This window comes from Xenopus tropicalis, chromosome 3 (assembly GCF_000004195.4).
Source record: "Xenopus tropicalis strain Nigerian chromosome 3, UCB_Xtro_10.0, whole genome shotgun sequence".
In the NCBI taxonomy this organism is placed as follows: domain Eukaryota; kingdom Metazoa; phylum Chordata; class Amphibia; order Anura; family Pipidae; genus Xenopus; species Xenopus tropicalis.
Window position 1 is genome coordinate 151,951,563 of NC_030679.2, and position 21,891 is coordinate 151,973,453.

Genomic DNA, 21,891 nt, shown 5'->3' on the forward strand with positions numbered 1-21,891 from the left:
AAAGGCAGTGTAACACAGGGGGGCACTATTTCTCCCTGTCCCCCCAAAAGGCAGTGTAACACAGGGGGGCACTATTTCTCCCTGTCCCCCCAAAAGGCAGTGTAACACAGGGGGGCACTATTTCCCCCAGTCCCCCCAAAAGGCAGTGTAACACAGGGGGGCACTATTTCCCCCAGTCCCCCCAAAAGGCAGTGTAACACAGGGGGGCACTATTTCTCCCTGTCCCCCCAAAAGGCAGTGTAACACAGGGGGCACTATTTCTCCCTGTCCCCCCAAAAGGCAGTGTAACACAGGGGGGCACTATTTCCCCCAGTCCCCCCAAAAGGCAGTGTAACACAGGGGGGCACTATTTCCCCCAGTCCCCCCAAAAGGCAGTGTAACACAGGGGGGCACTATTTCTCCCTGTCCCCCCAAAAGGCAGTGTAACACAGGGGGGCACTATTTCTCCCTGTCCCCCCAAAAGGCAGTGTTACACAGGGGGGCACTATTTCCCCCAGTCCCCCCAAAAGGCAGTGTAACACAGGGGTGCACTATTTCTCCCTGTCCCCCCAAAAGGCAGTGTAACACAGGGGGCACTATTTCCCCCAGTCCCCCCAAAAGCAGTGTAACACAGGGGGCACTATTTCCCCCAGTCCCCCCAAAAGGCAGTGTAACACAGGGGGTACTATTTCTCCCAGTCCCCCCAAAAGGCAGTGTAACACAGGGGGGCACTATTTCCCCCAGTCCCCCCAAAAGGCAGTGTAACACAGGGGGGCACTATTTCCCCCAGTCCCCCCAAAAGGCAGTGTAACACAGGGGGGCACTATTTCCCCCAGTCCCCCCAAAAGGCAGTGTAACACAGGGGGGCACTATTTCCCCCAGTCCCCCCAAAAGGCAGTGTAACACAGGGGGGCACTATTTCCCCCAGTCCCCCCAAAAGGCAGTGTAACACAGGGGGGCACTATTTCCCCCAGTCCCCCCAAAAGGCAGTGTAACACAGGGGGGCACTATTTCCCCCAGTCCCCCCAAAAGGCAGTGTTACACAGGGGGGCACTATTTCTCCATACTCTGGGCACAGGGTATGGGCAGAGTGGCAGACCCCTCCCTACACACAGGGCCCCCCGATACTGACAGTCAATGAGCCAATCACACTGCAGGGAACACATTGCGCAGAGTTTGTCACTTTACTGACGGGACGTTACATTAATGCAGCGCAACTGGTCGCTATACGGACAGACTGGGTGCAATCTCACTTTCCGCCACTAGAGGCTTCTCCGTATTGATCAGACGTTTGGCCTCACTGTTGTTTTTCAACAAAATGAATTCACTAAAACCACTGACTAAATATCCCATAATACCCTCAATTTCCCATTCCTCTTACAGTCCCTAGTGCATGGATAGGTGGAGCTGCATGGCCAGGGGGGAGGAGCTGCATGGCCAGGGGGGTGGAGCTGCATGGCAAGGGGGAGGAGCTGCGTGGCTGGGGGTGGAGCTGCATGGCCGAGGGGGTGGAGCTGCATGGCCAGGGGTGGGGCTGCATGGCTGAGGGGGTGGAGCTGCATGGTCAGGGGGTGGAGCTGCATGGCCAGAGGTGGAGCTGCATGGCTGAGGGGGTGGAGCTGCATGGTCAGGGGGTGGAGCTGCATGGCCAGAGGTGGGGCTGCATGGCTGAGGGGGTGGAGCTGCATGGCTGAGGGGGTGGAGCTGCATGGCTGAGGGGGTGGAGCTGCATGGCTGTGGGGGAGGAGCTGCATGGTCAGGGGGTGGAGCTGCATGGCCAGGGGTGGGGCTGCATGGCTGAGGGGGTGGAGCTGCATGGCTGAGGGGGTGGAGCTGCATGGTCAGGGGGTGGAGCTGCATGGCCAGGGGTGGGGCTGCATGGCTGAGGGGGTGGAGCTGCATGGCTGAGGGGGTGGAGCTGCATGGCTGAGGGGGAGGAGCTGCATGGCTGAGGGGGAGGAGCTGCATGGTCAGGGGGAGCGCCTCGTTGTTAGTTACACACACACACATATATATATATATACATATTGCTACACAGTCATTGCAGGGTGCATCTGGCACACGTACAGCTCACGATTGTGGGCGTGGCCAATGTGTGGTGCAGCTGGCAGTGATATTGCAGGGGGTGCCCGTCGGTGCCAGTTCATACCCTCGCCCCTTTGCCCGTCACCGTTCCCCCTGGCACGTAGCCCGTTGCACCTCTGCCCAGATCCGCACCAGGGTGTCGGGCCCCACTCTGTGCACCACCAGGGCCCGCTGGTACCGGCAAGCGTTGTACTTCAGGCCGAACACATAAAAGCGCGGCTCGTGCCGGTAGGTGAGGTTGGCAGCCAGTGCCAGGAAGCCCAGGTACACGTCGTCCAGAGGGAAAACGGGCAGAGTCTGGGCCGCCACATACAGGGGCCCCACGGCACCCCCGGGGATCAGGAACCCCCCCCCAGAGAGAAAGAAGGGGTATTTAGAGTTGGGGAACAAGGCCCACGACACCTTGTATTTAATGTGGCGCCGCAGTACCACTGAGTGTCGCTGGAGGGCCCCATGGAGCGTGTGGGGGGAGGAGCTATGCTGTGAGATGTAGCCAACCAATCCTTGGGGGTTCATAAACTCATCATCGTCCCCTGCAGGAATAAAGGAACAAGTCTGAGATACAGGAGATGCCCCCAGTCCTATTGGCCAACTGCCCCACCTCTGGCTACTGGCTAACTACCACACTACAGGCCAACTGCCCCACCTCTAGCCAACTGCCCCATTACTCGTCAACTGCCCCACTACTGGCAAAATGCCCCACAGCCCTACTGACCAATTGCCCCACCTCTAGCCAACTGCCCCACTACTGACCAACTGCCCCGCAGCCCTACTGGCCAACTGCCCCACCTCTGGCTACTGGCCAACTGCCCCACAACTGACCAACTACCCCGCAGCCCTACTGGCCAACTGCCCCACCTCTGGCTACTGGCCAACTGCCCCACTACTGACCAACTGCCCCGCAGCCCTACTGGCCAACTGCCCCACCTCTGGCTACTGGCTAACTACCACACTACAGGCCAACTGCCCCACCTCTAGCCAACTGCCCCATTACTCGTCAACTGCCCCACTACTGGCCAAATGCCCCACAGCCCTACTGACCAATTGCCCCACCTCTAGCCAACTGCCCCACTACTGGCCAAATACCCCGCAGCCCTACTGACCAACTGCCCCATTACTGGCCAACTGCCCCATAAATGACCAACTGTCCCACCTCTGGCCAACCGCCCCGCAACCCTACTGGCCAACTGCCCCACCCCTGGCCAACTGCCCTACAGCCCTACCAAGAGAGGGGGAATGAGTGATACATTGGGGGTGGGGAGGAAAGGGGATCTCACCATCAGAATAGGAAGGGGTTCCTTACTGTAAGGGCAGTCAGGTTATGGGATTCCCTACCAAGAGAGGGGAATGAGTGATACATTGGGGGTGGGGAGGAAAGGAGATCTCACCATCAGCATAGGAAGGGGTTCCTTACTGTAAGGGCAGTCAGGTTATGGGGTTCCCTACCCAGAGAGGGGGAATGAGTGATACATTGGGGGTGGGGAGGAAAGGAGATCTCACCATCAGCATAGGAAGGGGTTCCTTACTGTAAGGGCAGTCAGGTTATGGGGTTCCCTACCCAGAGAGGGGGAATGAGTGATACATTGGGGGGGGAGGAAAGGGGATCTCACCATCAGCATAGGAAGGGGTTCCTTACTGTAAGGGCAGTCAGGTTATGGGGTTCCCTTACCAAGAGAGGGGGAATGAGTGATACATTGGGGGTGGGGGGGAAAAGGGGATCTCACCATCAGCATAGGAAGGGGTTCCTTACTGTAAGGGCAGTCAGGTTATGGGGTTCCCTACCAAGAGAGGGGGAATGAGTGATACATTTGGGGGTGGGGAGGGGATCTCACAATCAGCATAGGAAGGGGTTCCTTACTGTAAGGGCAGTCAGGTTATGGGGTTCCCTACCCAGAGAGGGGGGATGAGTGATACATTGGGGGTGGGGAGGGGATCTCACAATCAGCATAGGAAGGGGTTCCTTACTGTAAGGGCAGTCAGGTTATGGGGTTCCCTACCCAGAGAGGGGGAATGAGTGATACATTGGGGGTGGGGAGGGAAGGGGATCTCACCATCAGCATAGGAAGGGGTTCCTTACTGTAAGGACCAGTCAGGTTATGGGATTCCCTACCCAGAGAGGGGGAATGAGTGATACATTGGGGGTGGGGAGGAAAGGGGATCTCACCATCAGCATAGGAAGGGGTTCCTTACTGTAAGGGCAGTCAGGTTATGGGATTCCCTACCCAGAGAGGGGGAATGAGTGATACATTGGGGGTGGGGAGGAAAGGGGATCTCACCATCAGCATAGGAAGGGGTTCCTTACTGTAAGGGCAGTCAGGTTATGGGGTACCCTACCAAGAGAGGGGGAATGAGTGATACATTGGGGTGGGGAAAGGGGATCTCACCATCAGCATAGGAAGGGGTTCCTTACTGTAAGGGCAGTCAGGTTATGGGATTCCCTACCAAGAGAGGGGAATGAGTGATACATTGGGGGTGGGGAGGAAAGGAGATCTCACCATCAGCATAGAAAGGGGTTCCTTTCTGTAAGGGCAGTCAGGTAATGGGGTTCCCTACCCAGAGAGGGGGAATGAGTGATACATTGGGGGTGGGGAAAGGGGATCTCACCATCAGCATAGGAAGGGGTTCCTTACTGTAAGGGCAGTCAGGTTATGGGATTCCCTACCAAGAGAGGGGAATGAGTGATACATTGGGGGGGGAGGAAAGGAGATCTCACCATCAGCATAGAAAGGGGTTCCTTTCTGTAAGGGCAGTCAGGTTATGGGGTTCCCTACCCAGAGAGGGGGAATGAGTGATACATTGGGGGTGGGGAAAGGGGATCTCACCATCAGCATAGGAAGGGGTTCCTTACTGTAAGGGCAGTCAGGTTATGGGATTCCCTACCAAGAGAGGGGAATGAGTGATACATTGGGGGGGGAGGAAAGGAGATCTCACCATCAGCATAGAAAGGGTTCCTTTCTGTAAGGGCAGTCAGGTTATGGGTTCCCTACCCAGAGAGGGGGAATGAGTGATACATTGGGGGGGTGGGGAGGAAAGGGGATCTCACCATCAGCATAGAAAGGGGTTCCTTTCTGTAAGGGCAGTCAGGTTATGGGGTTCCCTACCAAGAGAGGGGGAATGAGGGATACATTGGGGGTGGGGGGAAAGGGGATCTCACCATCAGCATAGGAAGGGGTTCCTTACTGTAAGGGCAGTCAGGTTATGGGGTTCCCTACCCAGAGAGGGGGAATGAGTGATACATTGGGGGTGGGGAGGGGATCTCACCAATCAGCATAGGAAGGGGTTCCTTACTGTAAGGGCAGTCAGGTTATGGGGTTCCCTACCCAGAGAGGGGGAATGAGTGATACATTGGGGGTGGGGAGGGGAAGGGGATCTTACCATCAGCATAGGAAGGGGTTCCTTACTGTAAGGGCAGTCAGGTTATGGGATTCCCTACCAAGAGAGGGGAATGAGTGATACATTGGGGGTGGGGAGGAAAGGAGATCTCACCATCAGCATAGGAAGGGGTTCCTTACTGTAAGGGCAGTCAGGTTATGGGGTTCCCTACCCAGAGAGGGGGAATGAGTGATACATTGGGGGTGGGGAGGAAAGGAGATCTCACCATCAGCATAGGAAGGGGTTCCTTACTGTAAGGGCAGTCAGGTTATGGGATTCCCTACCAAGAGAGGGGAATGAGGGATACATTGGGGTGGGGGGGAAAGGGGATCTCACCATCAGCATAGGAAGGGGTTTCCTTACTGTAAGGGCAGTCAGGTTATGGGGTTCCCTACCCAGAGAGGGGGAATGAGTGATACATTGGGGGTGGGGGGAAAGGGGATCTCACCATCAGCATAGGAAGGGGTTCCTTACTGTAAGGGCAGTCAGGTTACGGGGTTCCCTACCCAGAGAGGGGGAATGAGTGATACATTGGGGGTGGGGAGGAAAGGGGATCTCACCATCAGCATAGGAAGGGGTTCCTTACTGTAAGGGCAGTCAGGTTATGGGGTTCCCTACCAAGAGAGGGGGAATGAGTGATACATTGGGGGTGGGGAGGGATCTCACAATCAGAATAGGAAGGGGTTTCCTTACTGTAAGGGCAGTCAGGTTATGGGGTTCCCTACCCAGAGAGGGGGAATGAGTGATACATTGGGGTGGGGAGGAAAGGGGATCTCACCATCAGCATAGGAAGGGTTCCTTACTGTAAGGGCAGTCAGGTTATGGATTCCCTACCCAGAGAGGGGGAATGAGTGATACATTGGGGGTGGGGAGGAAAGGGGATCTCACCATCAGCATAGGAAGGGGTTTCCTTACTGTAAGGGCAGTCAGATTATTGGGTTCCCTACCCAGAGAGGGGGAATGAGTGATACATTGGGGGTGGGGAGGAAAGGGGATCTCACCATCAGCATAGGAAGGTGTTCCTTACTGTAAGGGCAGTCAGGTTATGGGGTTCCCTACCAAGAGAGGGGGAATGAGTGATACATTGGGGTGGGGAAAGGGGATCTCACCATCAGCATAGGAAGGGGTTCCTTACTGTAAGGGCAGTCAGGTTATGGGGTTCCCTACCCAGAGAGGGGGAATGAGTGATACATTGGGGGGGGAGGAAAGGAGATCTCACCATCAGCATAGAAAGGGGTTCCTTTCTGTAAGGGCAGTCAGGTTATGGGGTTCCCTACCAGAGAGGGGGAATGAGTGATACATTGGGGGGTGGGGAAAGGGATCTTACCATCAGCATAGGAAGGGGTTCCTTACTGTAAGGGCAGTCAGGTTATGGGGTTCCCTACCCAGAGAGGGGGAATGAGGGATACATTGGGGGTGGGGGGGAAAGGGGATCTCACCATCAGCATAGGAAGGGGTTCCTTACTGTAAGGGCAGTCAGGTTATGGGGTTCCCTACCCAGAGAGGGGGAATGAGTGATACATTGGGGGTGGGGAGGGGATCTCACAATCAGCATAGGAAGGGGTTCCTTACTGTAAGGGCAGTCAGGTTATGGGGTTCCCTACCCAGAGAGGGGGAATGAGTGATACATTGGGGGTGGGGAGGGAAGGGGATCTTACCATCAGCATAGGAAGGGGTTCCTTACTGTAAGGGCAGTCAGGTTATGGGATTCCCTACCAAGAGAGGGGAATGAGTGATACATTGGGGGTGGGGAGGAAAGGAGATCTCACCATCAGCATAGGAAGGGGTTCCTTACTGTAAGGGCAGTCAGGTTATGGGGTTCCCTACCCAGAGAGGGGGAATGAGTGATACATTGGGGGTGGGGAGGAAAGGAGATCTCACCATCAGCATAGGAAGGGGTTCCTTACTGTAAGGGCAGTCAGGTTATGGGATTCCCTACCAAGAGAGGGGAATGAGGGATACATTGGGGGTGGGGGGGAAAGGGGATCTCACCATCAGCATAGGAAGGGGTTCCTTACTGTAAGGGCAGTCAGGTTATGGGGTTCCCTACCCAGAGAGGGGGAATGAGTGATACATTGGGGGTGGGGGGGAAAGGGGATCTCACCATCAGCATAGGAAGGGGTTCCTTACTGTAAGGGCAGTCAGGTTACGGGGTTCCCTACCCAGAGAGGGGGAATGAGTGATACATTGGGGGTGGGGAGGAAAGGGGATCTCACCATCAGCATAGGAAGGGGTTCCTTACTGTAAGGGCAGTCAGGTTATGGGGTTCCCTACCAAGAGAGGGGGAATGAGTGATACATTGGGGGTGGGGAGGGGATCTCACAATCAGAATAGGAAGGGGTTCCTTACTGTAAGGGCAGTCAGGTTATGGGGTTCCCTACCCAGAGAGGGGGAATGAGTGATACATTGGGGTGGGGAGGAAAGGGGATCTCACCATCAGCATAGGAAGGGGTTCCTTACTGTAAGGGCAGTCAGGTTATGGGATTCCCTACCCAGAGAGGGGGAATGAGTGATACATTGGGGGTGGGGAGGAAAGGGGATCTCACCATCAGCATAGGAAGGGGTTCCTTACTGTAAGGGCAGTCAGATTATGGGGTTCCCTACCCAGAGAGGGGGAATGAGTGATACATTGGGGGTGGGGAGGAAAGGGGATCTCACCATCAGCATAGGAAGGTGTTCCTTACTGTAAGGGCAGTCAGGTTATGGGGTTCCCTACCAAGAGAGGGGGAATGAGTGATACATTGGGGTGGGGAAAGGGGATCTCACCATCAGCATAGGAAGGGGTTCCTTACTGTAAGGGCAGTCAGGTTATGGGGTTCCCTACCCAGAGAGGGGGAATGAGTGATACATTGGGGTGGGGAAAGGGGATCTCACCATCAGCATAGGAAGGGGTTCCTTACTGTAAGGGCAGTCAGGTTATGGGGTTCCCTACCCAGAGAGGGGGAATGAGTGATACATTGGGGGGGGAGGAAAGGAGATCTCACCATCAGCATAGAAAGGGGTTCCTTTCTGTAAGGGCAGTCAGGTTATGGGGTTCCCTACCCAGAGAGGGGGAATGAGTGATACATTGGGGGTGGGGAAAGGGGATCTTACCATCAGCATAGGAAGGGGTTCCTTACTGTAAGGGCAGTCAGGTTATGGGGTTCCCTACCCAGAGAGGGGGAATGAGGGATACATTGGGGGTGGGGGGGAAAGGGGATCTCACCATCAGCATAGGAAGGGGTTCCTTACTGTAAGGGCAGTCAGGTTATGGGGTTCCCTACCCAGAGAGGGGGAATGAGTGATACATTGGGGGTGGGGAGGGGATCTCACAATCAGCATAGGAAGGGGTTCCTTACTGTAAGGGCAGTCAGGTTATGGGGTTCCCTACCCAGAGAGGGGGAATGAGTGATACATTGGGGGTGGGGAGGGAAGGGGATCTTACCATCAGCATAGGAAGGGGTTCCTTACTGTAAGGGCAGTCAGGTTATGGGATTCCCTACCAAGAGAGGGGAATGAGTGATACATTGGGGGTGGGGAGGAAAGGAGATCTCACCATCAGCATAGGAAGGGGTTCCTTACTGTAAGGGCAGTCAGGTTATGGGGTTCCCTACCCAGAGAGGGGAATGAGTGATACATTGGGGGTGGGGAGGAAAGGAGATCTCACCATCAGCATAGGAAGGGGTTCCTTACTGTAAGGGCAGTCAGGTTATGGGATTCCCTACCAAGAGAGGGGAATGAGGGATACATTGGGGGTGGGGGGGAAAGGGGATCTCACCATCAGCATAGGAAGGGGTTCCTTACTGTAAGGGCAGTCAGGTTATGGGATTCCCTACCCAGAGAGGGGGAATGAGTGATACATTGGGGGTGGGGGGGAAAGGGGATCTCACCATCAGCATAGGAAGGGGTTCCTTACTGTAAGGGCAGTCAGGTTACGGGGTTCCCTACCCAGAGAGGGGGAATGAGTGATACATTGGGGGTGGGGAGGAAAGGGGATCTCACCATCAGCATAGGAAGGGGTTCCTTACTGTAAGGGCAGTCAGGTTATGGGGTTCCCTACCAAGAGAGGGGGAATGAGTGATACATTGGGGGTGGGGAGGGGATCTCACAATCAGAATAGGAAGGGGTTCCTTACTGTAAGGGCAGTCAGGTTATGGGGTTCCCTACCCAGAGAGGGGGAATGAGTGATACATTGGGGTGGGGAGGAAAGGGGATCTCACCATCAGCATAGGAAGGGGTTCCTTACTGTAAGGGCAGTCAGGTTATGGGATTCCCTACCCAGAGAGGGGGAATGAGTGATACATTGGGGGTGGGGAAAGGGGATCTCACCATCAGCATAGGAAGGGGTTCCTTACTGTAAGGGCAGTCAGGTTATGGGGTTCCCTACCCAGAGAGGGGGAATGAGTGATACATTGGGGGGGGGAAAGGGGATCTCACCATCAGCATAGGAAGGGGTTCCTTACTGTAAGGGCAGTCAGGTTATGGGGTTCCCTACCCAGAGAGGGGGAATGAGTGATACATTGGGGGTGGGGAGGAAAGGAGATCTCACCATCAGCATAGGAAGGGGTTCCTTACTGTAAGGGCAGTCAGGTTATGGGATTCCCTACCAAGAGAGGGGAATGAGGGATACATTGGGGGTGGGGGGGAAAGGGGATCTCACCATCAGCATAGGAAGGGGTTCCTTACTGTAAGGGCAGTCAGGTTATGGGGTTCCCTACCCAGAGAGGGGGAATGAGTGATACATTGGGGGTGGGGGGGAAAGGGGATCTCACCATCAGCATAGGAAGGGGTTCCTTACTGTAAGGGCAGTCAGGTTACGGGGTTCCCTACCCAGAGAGGGGGAATGAGTGATACATTGGGGGTGGGGAGGAAAGGGGATCTCACCATCAGCATAGGAAGGGGTTCCTTACTGTAAGGGCAGTCAGGTTATGGGGTTCCCTACCAAGAGAGGGGGAATGAGTGATACATTGGGGGTGGGGAGGGGATCTCACAATCAGAATAGGAAGGGGTTCCTTACTGTAAGGGCAGTCAGGTTATGGGGTTCCCTACCCAGAGAGGGGAATGAGTGATACATTGGGGTGGGGAGGAAAGGGGATCTCACCATCAGCATAGGAAGGGGTTCCTTACTGTAAGGGCAGTCAGATTATGGGGTTCCCTACCCAGAGAGGGGGAATGAGTGATACATTGGGGGTGGGGAGGAAAGGGGATCTCACCATCAGCATAGGAAGGGGTTCCTTACTGTAAGGGCAGTCAGGTTATGGGGTACCCTACCAAGAGAGGGGGAATGAGTGATACATTGGGGGTGGGGAGGAAAGGGGATCTCACCATCAGCATAGGAAGGGGTTCCTTACTGTAAGGGCAGTCAGGTTATGGGGTTCCCTACCAAGAGAGGGGGAATGAGTGATACATTGGGGTGGGGAAAGGGGATCTCACCATCAGCATAGGAAGGGGTTCCTTACTGTAAGGGCAGTCAGGTTATGGGATTCCCTACCAAGAGAGGGGAATGAGTGATACATTGGGGGGGAGGAAAGGAGATCTCACCATCAGCATAGAAAGGGGTTCCTTTCTGTAAGGGCAGTCAGGTTATGGGGTTCCCTACCCAGAGAGGGGGAATGAGTGATACATTGGGGGTGGGGAAAGGGGATCTTACCATCAGCATAGAAAGGGGTTCCTTTCTGTAAGGGCAGTCAGGTTATGGGGTTCCCTACCAAGAGAGGGGGAATGAGGGATACATTGGGCGTGGGGGGGAAAGGGGATCTCACCATCAGCATAGGAAGGGGTTCCTTACTGTAAGGGCAGTCAGGTTATGGGGTTCCCTACCCAGAGAGGGGGAATGAGTGATACATTGGGGGTGGGGAGGGGATCTCACAATCAGCATAGGAAGGGGTTCCTTACTGTAAGGGCAGTCAGGTTATGGGGTTCCCTACCCAGAGAGGGGGAATGAGTGATACATTGGGGGTGGGGAGGGAAGGGGATCTTACCATCAGCATAGGAAGGGGTTCCTTACTGTAAGGGCAGTCAGGTTATGGGATTCCCTACCAAGAGAGGGGAATGAGTGATACATTGGGGGTGGGGAGGAAAGGAGATCTCACCATCAGCATAGGAAGGGGTTCCTTACTGTAAGGGCAGTCAGGTTATGGGGTTCCCTACCCAGAGAGGGGGAATGAGTGATACATTGGGGGTGGGGAGGAAAGGAGATCTCACCATCAGCATAGGAAGGGGTTCCTTACTGTAAGGGCAGTCAGGTTATGGGATTCCCTACCAAGAGAGGGGAATGAGGGATACATTGGGGGTGGGGGGAAAGGGGATCTCACCATCAGCATAGGAAGGGGTTCCTTACTGTAAGGGCAGTCAGGTTATGGGGTTCCCTACCCAGAGAGGGGGAATGAGTGATACATTGGGGGTGGGGGGGAAAGGGGATCTCACCATCAGCATAGGAAGGGGTTCCTTACTGTAAGGGCAGTCAGGTTACGGGGTTCCCTACCCAGAGAGGGGGAATGAGTGATACATTGGGGGTGGGGAGGAAAGGGGATCTCACCATCAGCATAGGAAGGGGTTCCTTACTGTAAGGGCAGTCAGGTTATGGGGTTCCCTACCAAGAGAGGGGGAATGAGTGATACATTGGGGGTGGGGAGGGGATCTCACAATCAGAATAGGAAGGGGTTCCTTACTGTAAGGGCAGTCAGGTTATGGGGTTCCCTACCCAGAGAGGGGGAATGAGTGATACATTGGGGTGGGGAGGAAAGGGGATCTCACCATCAGCATAGGAAGGGGTTCCTTACTGTAAGGGCAGTCAGGTTATGGGATTCCCTACCCAGAGAGGGGGAATGAGTGATACATTGGGGGTGGGGAGGAAAGGGGATCTCACCATCAGCATAGGAAGGGGTTCCTTACTGTAAGGGCAGTCAGATTATGGGGTTCCCTACCCAGAGAGGGGGAATGAGTGATACATTGGGGGTGGGGAGGAAAGGGGATCTCACCATCAGCATAGGAAGGTGTTCCTTACTGTAAGGGCAGTCAGGTTATGGGGTTCCCTACAAGAGAGGGGGAATGAGTGATACATTGGGGTGGGGAAAGGGGATCTCACCATCAGCATAGGAAGGGGTTCCTTACTGTAAGGGCAGTCAGGTTATGGGGTTCCCTACCCAGAGAGGGGGAATGAGTGATACATTGGGGGGGAGGAAAGGAGATCTCACCATCAGCATAGAAAGGGGTTCCTTTCTGTAAGGGCAGTCAGGTTATGGGGTTCCCTACCCAGAGAGGGGGAATGAGTGATACATTGGGGGTGGGGAAAGGGGATCTTACCATCAGCATAGGAAGGGGTTCCTTACTGTAAGGGCAGTCAGGTTATGGGGTTCCCTACCCAGAGAGGGGAATGAGGGATACATTGGGGGTGGGGGGGAAAGGGGATCTCACCATCAGCATAGGAAGGGGTTCCTTACTGTAAGGGCAGTCAGGTTATGGGGTTCCCTACCCAGAGAGGGGGAATGAGTGATACATTGGGGGTGGGGAGGGGATCTCACAATCAGCATAGGAAGGGGTTCCTTACTGTAAGGGCAGTCAGGTTATGGGGTTCCCTACCCAGAGAGGGGGAATGAGTGATACATTGGGGGTGGGGAGGGAAGGGGATCTTACCATCAGCATAGGAAGGGGTTCCTTACTGTAAGGGCAGTCAGGTTATGGGATTCCCTACCAAGAGAGGGGAATGAGTGATACATTGGGGGTGGGGAGGAAAGGAGATCTCACCATCAGCATAGGAAGGGGTTCCTTACTGTAAGGGCAGTCAGGTTATGGGGTTCCCTACCCAGAGAGGGGGAATGAGTGATACATTGGGGGTGGGGAGGAAAGGAGATCTCACCATCAGCATAGGAAGGGGTTCCTTACTGTAAGGGCAGTCAGGTTATGGGATTCCCTACCAAGAGAGGGGAATGAGGGATACATTGGGGGTGGGGGGGAAAGGGATCTCACCATCAGCATAGGAAGGGGTTCCTTACTGTAAGGGCAGTCAGGTTACGGGGTTCCCTACCCAGAGAGGGGGAATGAGTGATACATTGGGGGTGGGGAGGAAAGGGGATCTCACCATCAGCATAGGAAGGGGTTCCTTACTGTAAGGGCAGTCAGGTTATGGGGTTCCCTACCAAGAGAGGGGGAATGAGTGATACATTGGGGGTGGGGAGGGGATCTCACAATCAGAATAGGAAGGGGTTCCTTACTGTAAGGGCAGTCAGGTTATGGGGTTCCCTACCCAGAGAGGGGGAATGAGTGATACATTGGGGTGGGGAGGAAAGGGGATCTCACCATCAGCATAGGAAGGGGTTCCTTACTGTAAGGGCAGTCAGATTATGGGGTTCCCTACCCAGAGAGGGGGAATGAGTGATACATTGGGGGTGGGGAGGAAAGGGGATCTCACCATCAGCATAGGAAGGTGTTCCTTACTGTAAGGGCAGTCAGGTTATGGGGTTCCCTACCAAGAGAGGGGGAATGAGTGATACATTGGGGTGGGGAAAGGGGATCTCACCATCAGCATAGGAAGGGGTTCCTTACTGTAAGGGCAGTCAGGTTATGGGGTTCCCTACCCAGAGAGGGGAATGAGTGATACATTGGGGGTGGGGAGGAAAGGGGATCTCACCATCAGCATAGGAAGGTGTTCCTTACTGTAAGGGCAGTCAGGTTATGGGGTTCCCTACCAAGAGAGGGGGAATGAGTGATACATTGGGGTGGGGAAAGGGGATCTCACCATCAGCATAGGAAGGGGTTCCTTACTGTAAGGGCAGTCAGGTTATGGGGTTCCCTACCCAGAGAGGGGGAATGAGTGATACATTGGGGTGGGGAAAGGGGATCTCACCATCAGCATAGGAAGGGGTTCCTTACTGTAAGGGCAGTCAGGTTATGGGGTTCCCTACCCAGAGAGGGGGAATGAGTGATACATTGGGGGGGGAGGAAAGGAGATCTCACCATCAGCATAGAAAGGGGTTCCTTTCTGTAAGGGCAGTCAGGTTATGGGGTTCCCTACCCAGAGAGGGGGAATGAGTGATACATTGGGGGTGGGGAAAGGGGATCTTACCATCAGCATAGGAAGGGGTTCCTTACTGTAAGGGCAGTCAGGTTATGGGGTTCCCTACCCAGAGAGGGGGAATGAGGGATACATTGGGGGTGGGGGGGAAAGGGGATCTCACCATCAGCATAGGAAGGGGTTCCTTACTGTAAGGGCAGTCAGGTTATGGGGTTCCCTACCCAGAGAGGGGGAATGAGTGATACATTGGGGGTGGGGAGGGGATCTCACAATCAGCATAGGAAGGGGTTCCTTACTGTAAGGGCAGTCAGGTTATGGGGTTCCCTACCCAGAGAGGGGGAATGAGTGATACATTGGGGGTGGGGAGGGAAGGGGATCTTACCATCAGCATAGGAAGGGGTTCCTTACTGTAAGGGCAGTCAGGTTATGGGATTCCCTACCAAGAGAGGGGAATGAGTGATACATTGGGGGTGGGGAGGAAAGGAGATCTCACCATCAGCATAGGAAGGGGTTCCTTACTGTAAGGGCAGTCAGGTTATGGGGTTCCCTACCCAGAGAGGGGGAATGAGTGATACATTGGGGGTGGGGAGGAAAGGAGATCTCACCATCAGCATAGGAAGGGGTTCCTTACTGTAAGGGCAGTCAGGTTATGGGATTCCCTACCAAGAGAGGGGAATGAGGGATACATTGGGGGTGGGGGGGAAAGGGGATCTCACCATCAGCATAGGAAGGGGTTCCTTACTGTAAGGGCAGTCAGGTTATGGGGTTCCCTACCCAGAGAGGGGGAATGAGTGATACATTGGGGGTGGGGGGGAAAGGGGATCTCACCATCAGCATAGGAAGGGGTTCCTTACTGTAAGGGCAGTCAGGTTACGGGGTTCCCTACCCAGAGAGGGGGAATGAGTGATACATTGGGGGTGGGGAGGAAAGGGGATCTCACCATCAGCATAGGAAGGGGTTCCTTACTGTAAGGGCAGTCAGGTTATGGGGTTCCCTACCAAGAGAGGGGGAATGAGTGATACATTGGGGGTGGGGAGGGGATCTCACAATCAGAATAGGAAGGGGTTCCTTACTGTAAGGGCAGTCAGGTTATGGGGTTCCCTACCCAGAGAGGGGGAATGAGTGATACATTGGGGTGGGGAGGAAAGGGGATCTCACCATCAGCATAGGAAGGGGTTCCTTACTGTAAGGGCAGTCAGGTTATGGGATTCCCTACCCAGAGAGGGGGAATGAGTGATACATTGGGGGTGGGGAGGAAAGGGGATCTCACCATCAGCATAGGAAGGGGTTCCTTACTGTAAGGGCAGTCAGATTATGGGGTTCCCTACCCAGAGAGGGGGAATGAGTGATACATTGGGGGTGGGGAGGAAAGGGGATCTCACCATCAGCATAGGAAGGTGTTCCTTACTGTAAGGGCAGTCAGGTTATGGGTTCCCTACCAAGAGAGGGGGAATGAGTGATACATTGGGGTGGGGAAAGGGGATCTCACCATCAGCATAGGAAGGGGTTCCTTACTGTAAGGGCAGTCAGGTTATGGGGTTCCCTACCCAGAGAGGGGGAATGAGTGATACATTGGGGGGGGAGGAAAGGAGATCTCACCATCAGCATAGAAAGGGGTTCCTTTCTGTAAGGGCAGTCAGGTTATGGGGTTCCCTACCCAGAGAGGGGGAATGAGTGATACATTGGGGGTGGGGAAAGGGGATCTTACCATCAGCATAGGAAGGGGTTCCTTACTGTAAGGGCAGTCAGGTTATGGGGTTCCCTACCCAGAGAGGGGGAATGAGGGATACATTGGGGGTGGGGGGGAAAGGGGATCTCACCATCAGCATAGGAAGGGGTTCCTTACTGTAAGGGCAGTCAGGTTATGGGGTTCCCTACCCAGAGAGGGGGAATGAGTGATACATTGGGGGTGGGGAGGGGATCTCACAATCAGCATAGGAAGGGGTTCCTTACTGTAAGGGCAGTCAGGTTATGGGGTTCCCTACCCAGAGAGGGGGAATGAGTGATACATTGGGGGTGGGGAGGGAAGGGGATCTTACCATCAGCATAGGAAGGGGTTCCTTACTGTAAGGGCAGTCAGGTTATGGGATTCCCTACCAAGAGAGGGGAATGAGTGATACATTGGGGGTGGGGAGGAAAGGAGATCTCACCATCAGCATAGGAAGGGGTTCCTTACTGTAAGGGCAGTCAGGTTATGGGGTTCCCTACCCAGAGAGGGGGAATGAGTGATACATTGGGGGTGGGGAGGAAAGGAGATCTCACCATCAGCATAGGAAGGGGTTCCTTACTGTAAGGGCAGTCAGGTTATGGGATTCCCTACCAAGAGAGGGGAATGAGGGATACATTGGGGGTGGGGGGGAAAGGGGATCTCACCATCAGCATAGGAAGGGGTTCCTTACTGTAAGGGCAGTCAGGTTACGGGGTTCCCTACCCAGAGAGGGGGAATGAGTGATACATTGGGGGTGGGGAGGAAAGGGGATCTCACCATCAGCATAGGAAGGGGTTCCTTACTGTAAGGGCAGTCAGGTTATGGGGTTCCCTACCAAGAGAGGGGGAATGAGTGATACATTGGGGGTGGGGAGGGGATCTCACAATCAGAATAGGAAGGGGTTCCTTACTGTAAGGGCAGTCAGGTTATGGGGTTCCCTACCCAGAGAGGGGGAATGAGTGATACATTGGGGTGGGGAGGAAAGGGGATCTCACCATCAGCATAGGAAGGGGTTCCTTACTGTAAGGGCAGTCAGATTATGGGGTTCCCTACCCAGAGAGGGGGAATGAGTGATACATTGGGGGTGGGGAGGAAAGGGGATCTCACCATCAGCATAGGAAGGTGTTCCTTACTGTAAGGGCAGTCAGGTTATGGGGTTCCCTACCAAGAGAGGGGGAATGAGTGATACATTGGGGTGGGGAAAGGGGATCTCACCATCAGCATAGGAAGGGGTTCCTTACTGTAAGGGCAGTCAGGTTATGGGGTTCCCTACCCAGAGAGGGGGAATGAGTGATACATTGGGGGTGGGGAGGAAAGGGGATCTCACCATCAGCATAGGAAGGTGTTCCTTACTGTAAGGGCAGTCAGGTTATGGGGTTCCCTACCAAGAGAGGGGGAATGAGTGATACATTGGGGTGGGGAAAGGGGATCTCACCATCAGCATAGGAAGGGGTTCCTTACTGTAAGGGCAGTCAGGTTATGGGGTTCCCTACCCAGAGAGGGGGAATGAGTGATACATTGGGGTGGGGAAAGGGGATCTCACCATCAGCATAGGAAGGGGTTCCTTACTGTAAGGGCAGTCAGGTTATGGGGTTCCCTACCCAGAGAGGGGGAATGAGTGATACATTGGGGGGGGAGGAAAGGAGATCTCACCATCAGCATAGAAAGGGGTTCCTTTCTGTAAGGGCAGTCAGGTTATGGGGTTCCCTACCCAGAGAGGGGGAATGAGTGATACATTGGGGGTGGGGAAAGGGGATCTTACCATCAGCATAGGAAGGGGTTCCTTACTGTAAGGGCAGTCAGGTTATGGGGTTCCCTACCCAGAGAGGGGGAATGAGGGATACATTGGGGGTGGGGGGGAAAGGGGATCTCACCATCAGCATAGGAAGGGGTTCCTTACTGTAAGGGCAGTCAGGTTATGGGGTTCCCTACCCAGAGAGGGGGAATGAGTGATACATTGGGGGTGGGGAGGGGATCTCACAATCAGCATAGGAAGGGGTTCCTTACTGTAAGGGCAGTCAGGTTATGGGGTTCCCTACCCAGAGAGGGGGAATGAGTGATACATTGGGGGTGGGGAGGGAAGGGGATCTTACCATCAGCATAGGAAGGGGTTCCTTACTGTAAGGGCAGTCAGGTTATGGGATTCCCTACCAAGAGAGGGGAATGAGTGATACATTGGGGGTGGGGAGGAAAGGAGATCTCACCATCAGCATAGGAAGGGGTTCCTTACTGTAAGGGCAGTCAGGTTATGGGGTTCCCTACCCAGAGAGGGGGAATGAGTGATACATTGGGGGTGGGGAGGAAAGGAGATCTCACCATCAGCATAGGAAGGGGTTCCTTACTGTAAGGGCAGTCAGGTTATGGGATTCCCTACCAAGAGAGGGGAATGAGGGATACATTGGGGGTGGGGGGGAAAGGGGATCTCACCATCAGCATAGGAAGGGGTTCCTTACTGTAAGGGCAGTCAGGTTATGGGATTCCCTACCCAGAGAGGGGGAATGAGTGATACATTGGGGGTGGGGGGGAAAGGGGATCTCACCATCAGCATAGGAAGGGGTTCCTTACTGTAAGGGCAGTCAGGTTACGGGGTTCCCTACCCAGAGAGGGGGAATGAGTGATACATTGGGGGTGGGAGGAAAGGGGATCTCACCATCAGCATAGGAAGGGGTTCCTTACTGTAAGGGCAGTCAGGTTATGGGGTTCCCTACCAAGAGAGGGGGAATGAGTGATACATTGGGGGTGGGGAGGGGATCTCACAATCAGAATAGGAAGGGGTTCCTTACTGTAAGGGCAGTCAGGTTATGGGGTTCCCTACCCAGAGAGGGGGAATGAGTGATACATTGGGGGTGGGGAGGGGATCTCACAATCAGAATAGGAAGGGGTTCCTTACTGTAAGGGCAGTCAGGTTATGGGGTTCCCTACCCAGAGAGGGGGAATGAGTGATACATTGGGGTGGGGAGGAAAGGGGATCTCACCATCAGCATAGGAAGGGGTTCCTTACTGTAAGGGCAGTCAGGTTATGGGATTCCCTACCCAGAGAGGGGGAATGAGTGATACATTGGGGGTGGGGAGGAAAGGGGATCTCACCATCAGCATAGGAAGGTGTTCCTTACTGTAAGGGCAGTCAGGTTATGGGGTTCCCTACCAAGAGAGGGGGAATGAGTGATACATTGGGGGGGGAGGAAAGGAGATCTCACCATCAGCATAGAAAGGGGTTCCTTTCTGTAAGGGCAGTCAGGTTATGGGGTTCCCTACCCAGAGAGGGGGAATGAGTGATACATTGGGGGGGGAAAGGGGATCTTACCATCAGCATAGGAAGGGGTTCCTTACTGTAAGGGCAGTCAGGTTATGGGGTTCCCTACCCAGAGAGGGGGAATGAGTGATACATTGGGGGTGGGGGGGAAAGGGGATCTCACCATCAGCATAGGAAGGGGTTCCTTACTGTAAGGGCAGTCAGGTTATGGGGTTCCCTACCCAGAGAGGGGGAATGAGTGATACATTGGGGGTGGGGGGGAAAGGGGATCTCACCATCAGCATAGGAAGGGGTTCCTTACTGTAAGGGCAGTCAGGTTATGGGGTTCCCTACCCAGAGAGGGGGAATGAGTGATACATTGGGGGTGGGGAGGGGATCTCACCATCAGCATAGGAAGGGGTTCCTTACTGTAAGGGCAGTCAGGTTATGGGATTCCCTACCCAGAGAGGGGGAATGAGTGATACATTGGGGGTGGGGAGGAAAGGGGATCTCACCATCAGCATAGGAAGGGGTTCCTTACTGTAAGGGCAGTCAGGTTATGGGGTTCCCTACCCAGAGAGGGGGAATGAGTGATACATTGGGGGTGGGGAGGAAAGGGGATCTCACCATCAGCATAGGAAGGGGTTCCTTACTGTAAGGGCAGTCAGGTTATGGGATTCCCTACCCAGAGAGGGGGAATGAGTGATACATTGGGGGTGGGGAGGGGATCTCACCATCAGCATAGGAAGGGGTTCCTTACTGTAAGGGCAGTCAGGTTATGGGGTTCCCTACATTCAGTGGCCCCTCCTACTGATGGGATTAGGAGGGTCCCTATACATTGGGCTCAGAGATACCTCATACTGATTGGATGGTTCCTGTAAGTGTCACTGAATACGTTCCTATAAAGTAGGAGGAGCTTATGAGTAGAATTAAAGGGGAACTGACCCTTGAACACAAAGGCCACATGGGGGAGCCGGAGGTGGAGCCACTCCAGGAAGCATCGCTCCTTCAGAGACAGGTTGTGATGCCCCTCAGTGAAGTCCCATTGCAGGATGTCCCCAAACTCCTGGCTCTCCCGCCTCACCAGCTCCATTTGCCCCCGCACCGGGGTAGTTGCCAGAAGGAAAAGGTGTTTAACCCTGTAGCTGCCAATCAGCCTCTCCGAGGCCCACGTCTGTCTCAGCGCCGCTCTCCGTGCCCCTGAGCCTGGGTGGGACTTAATGGCCAAGAGCAGAAGCTTCTCGGGCATCTCCTTATAGAGCGCCCCCCGGGGGCCGAGGGCGAGGGAGCAGCGGTAGCTCTGCAGGTGGGGGAACTCCCACTGGAACTGGGACAGGTTGAGCCGGAAAGTGAAGTGCCCGTCATACAGGGTCGCCGACCCCCTCGCTATTGGCAGCCCCGCGGGGGGCAGTTCCGGGGCAGAATCCCGGGGGTAAAGGAAATGTTTCATGGTTCCGGGGTCCCAAATGATGAGCGAAACGGAAAATATGAGGAATCCGTAGAGCGGGAGGCGGAGCTGGGTCCGGAGGCGGAGCTTCATGGCGACCTGGGGGCACAGGGATGGGGCAATTAATAGCTCTGTACTTCTGGCATTGCCCCCTACCCCCTGGAACTGCCCCACTAGAGAGACTGGCTGACTAATTGCCCCTGCATAGTCCCTCTGTCCCAACCCACCTCTGAAACTGCCACTTTTATTGTACCCTGGGGGCCCAGAAAGTACCCACATCACCCTGGCACCCACCCTTCTGTCTTCACCCATATTGCCCCCCTAGTGGGAGCCATGGCAACAGCACCCTGGGTTTGTTCATATCCCGCCCCGGTGTAGGATTTGCCCTTTATCCAATGAGATTCCCATTCGGGTCAGTGAGTCCATTCTGTATCTATGGATCATCCCCACTCAGTACCGGGGGGGGGGGGGAATATAACCCCACTCACATAGGTCGGGGGCAACTGTCGGTTCTGGACGGCACCTCTCCCGGAACCGGAAAGCACTGGGCTACTGGGCAGCAGAACTCTGGGGACTGAAGTACATACCCCCCAACTGTCCCGCTTTCTACAGCGCGTCCCGCTGTTCCGGATTGTTCTATGAATGTCGCGCATTACGGGAATACAGAACATTCCTTACACTATCCAGGCCAGCGGGAGGCGCTCCGGCTCTTCTTGGGCTCCTCGTACGGCGGCGACAGGCCCTTTATATGGTCGCACCCCATGACGTCCCACCCACAGGCGCAACCTTATAAACGGTCCTGTCGCCGCCGTACGAGGGGCCCAATAAGGAGCCGGAGCCCAAGGAGTCTATGGGGGCCGCTATGTATGGGGGCATTTTCTATTGGAGGTACTCACTATGGGGGCAATGGGGGGACACTGTGTAAGGAGGGCTACTGTGTATGGGGGGGTACTGTCTATTGGGCCATCGTGGACACTATTTTAACTATTTTAAAAATGGGGTGTGGCAATTGGGGGTCCCTATTTTCATTTTTCAAATGTTGGGAGGTATGCTGAAGTGAAATAAACACCTACGGG

At 54.7% G+C, this 21,891-nt stretch overlaps 1 protein-coding gene across 1 annotated transcript; it reads right to left on the reverse strand.

Moving 5' to 3' along the window:
- Positions 1-1,149: 1,149 nt before the first annotated feature.
- LOC116409854 (acetylgalactosaminyl-O-glycosyl-glycoprotein beta-1,3-N-acetylglucosaminyltransferase-like) lies at positions 1,150-21,080 on the reverse strand. Its single transcript, XM_031899622.1, has 2 exons — positions 20,314-21,080; positions 1,150-2,597 (listed from the first exon to the last, which is right to left on the reverse strand). The coding sequence occupies exons 1-2, from the start codon at positions 20,906-20,908 to the stop codon at positions 2,146-2,148; spliced, it is 1,047 nt and encodes a 348-aa protein (XP_031755482.1). The 5' UTR covers positions 20,909-21,080; the 3' UTR covers positions 1,150-2,145.
- Positions 21,081-21,891: the final 811 nt, after the last annotated feature.

What these genes read in the sequence shown, in the direction of transcription:
- LOC116409854 (XM_031899622.1), bottom strand. Translation starts at nt 20,908, where the DNA reads ATGAAGCTCCGCCTCCGGACCCAGCTCCGCCTCCCGCTCTACGGATTC. An exon ending in TGTGGCCTTTGTGTTCAAGG is followed by an intron (nt 2,598 to 20,313) that starts GTCAGTTCCCCT and finishes TTATTCCTGCAG; the next exon opens with GGGACGATGATGAGTTTATG.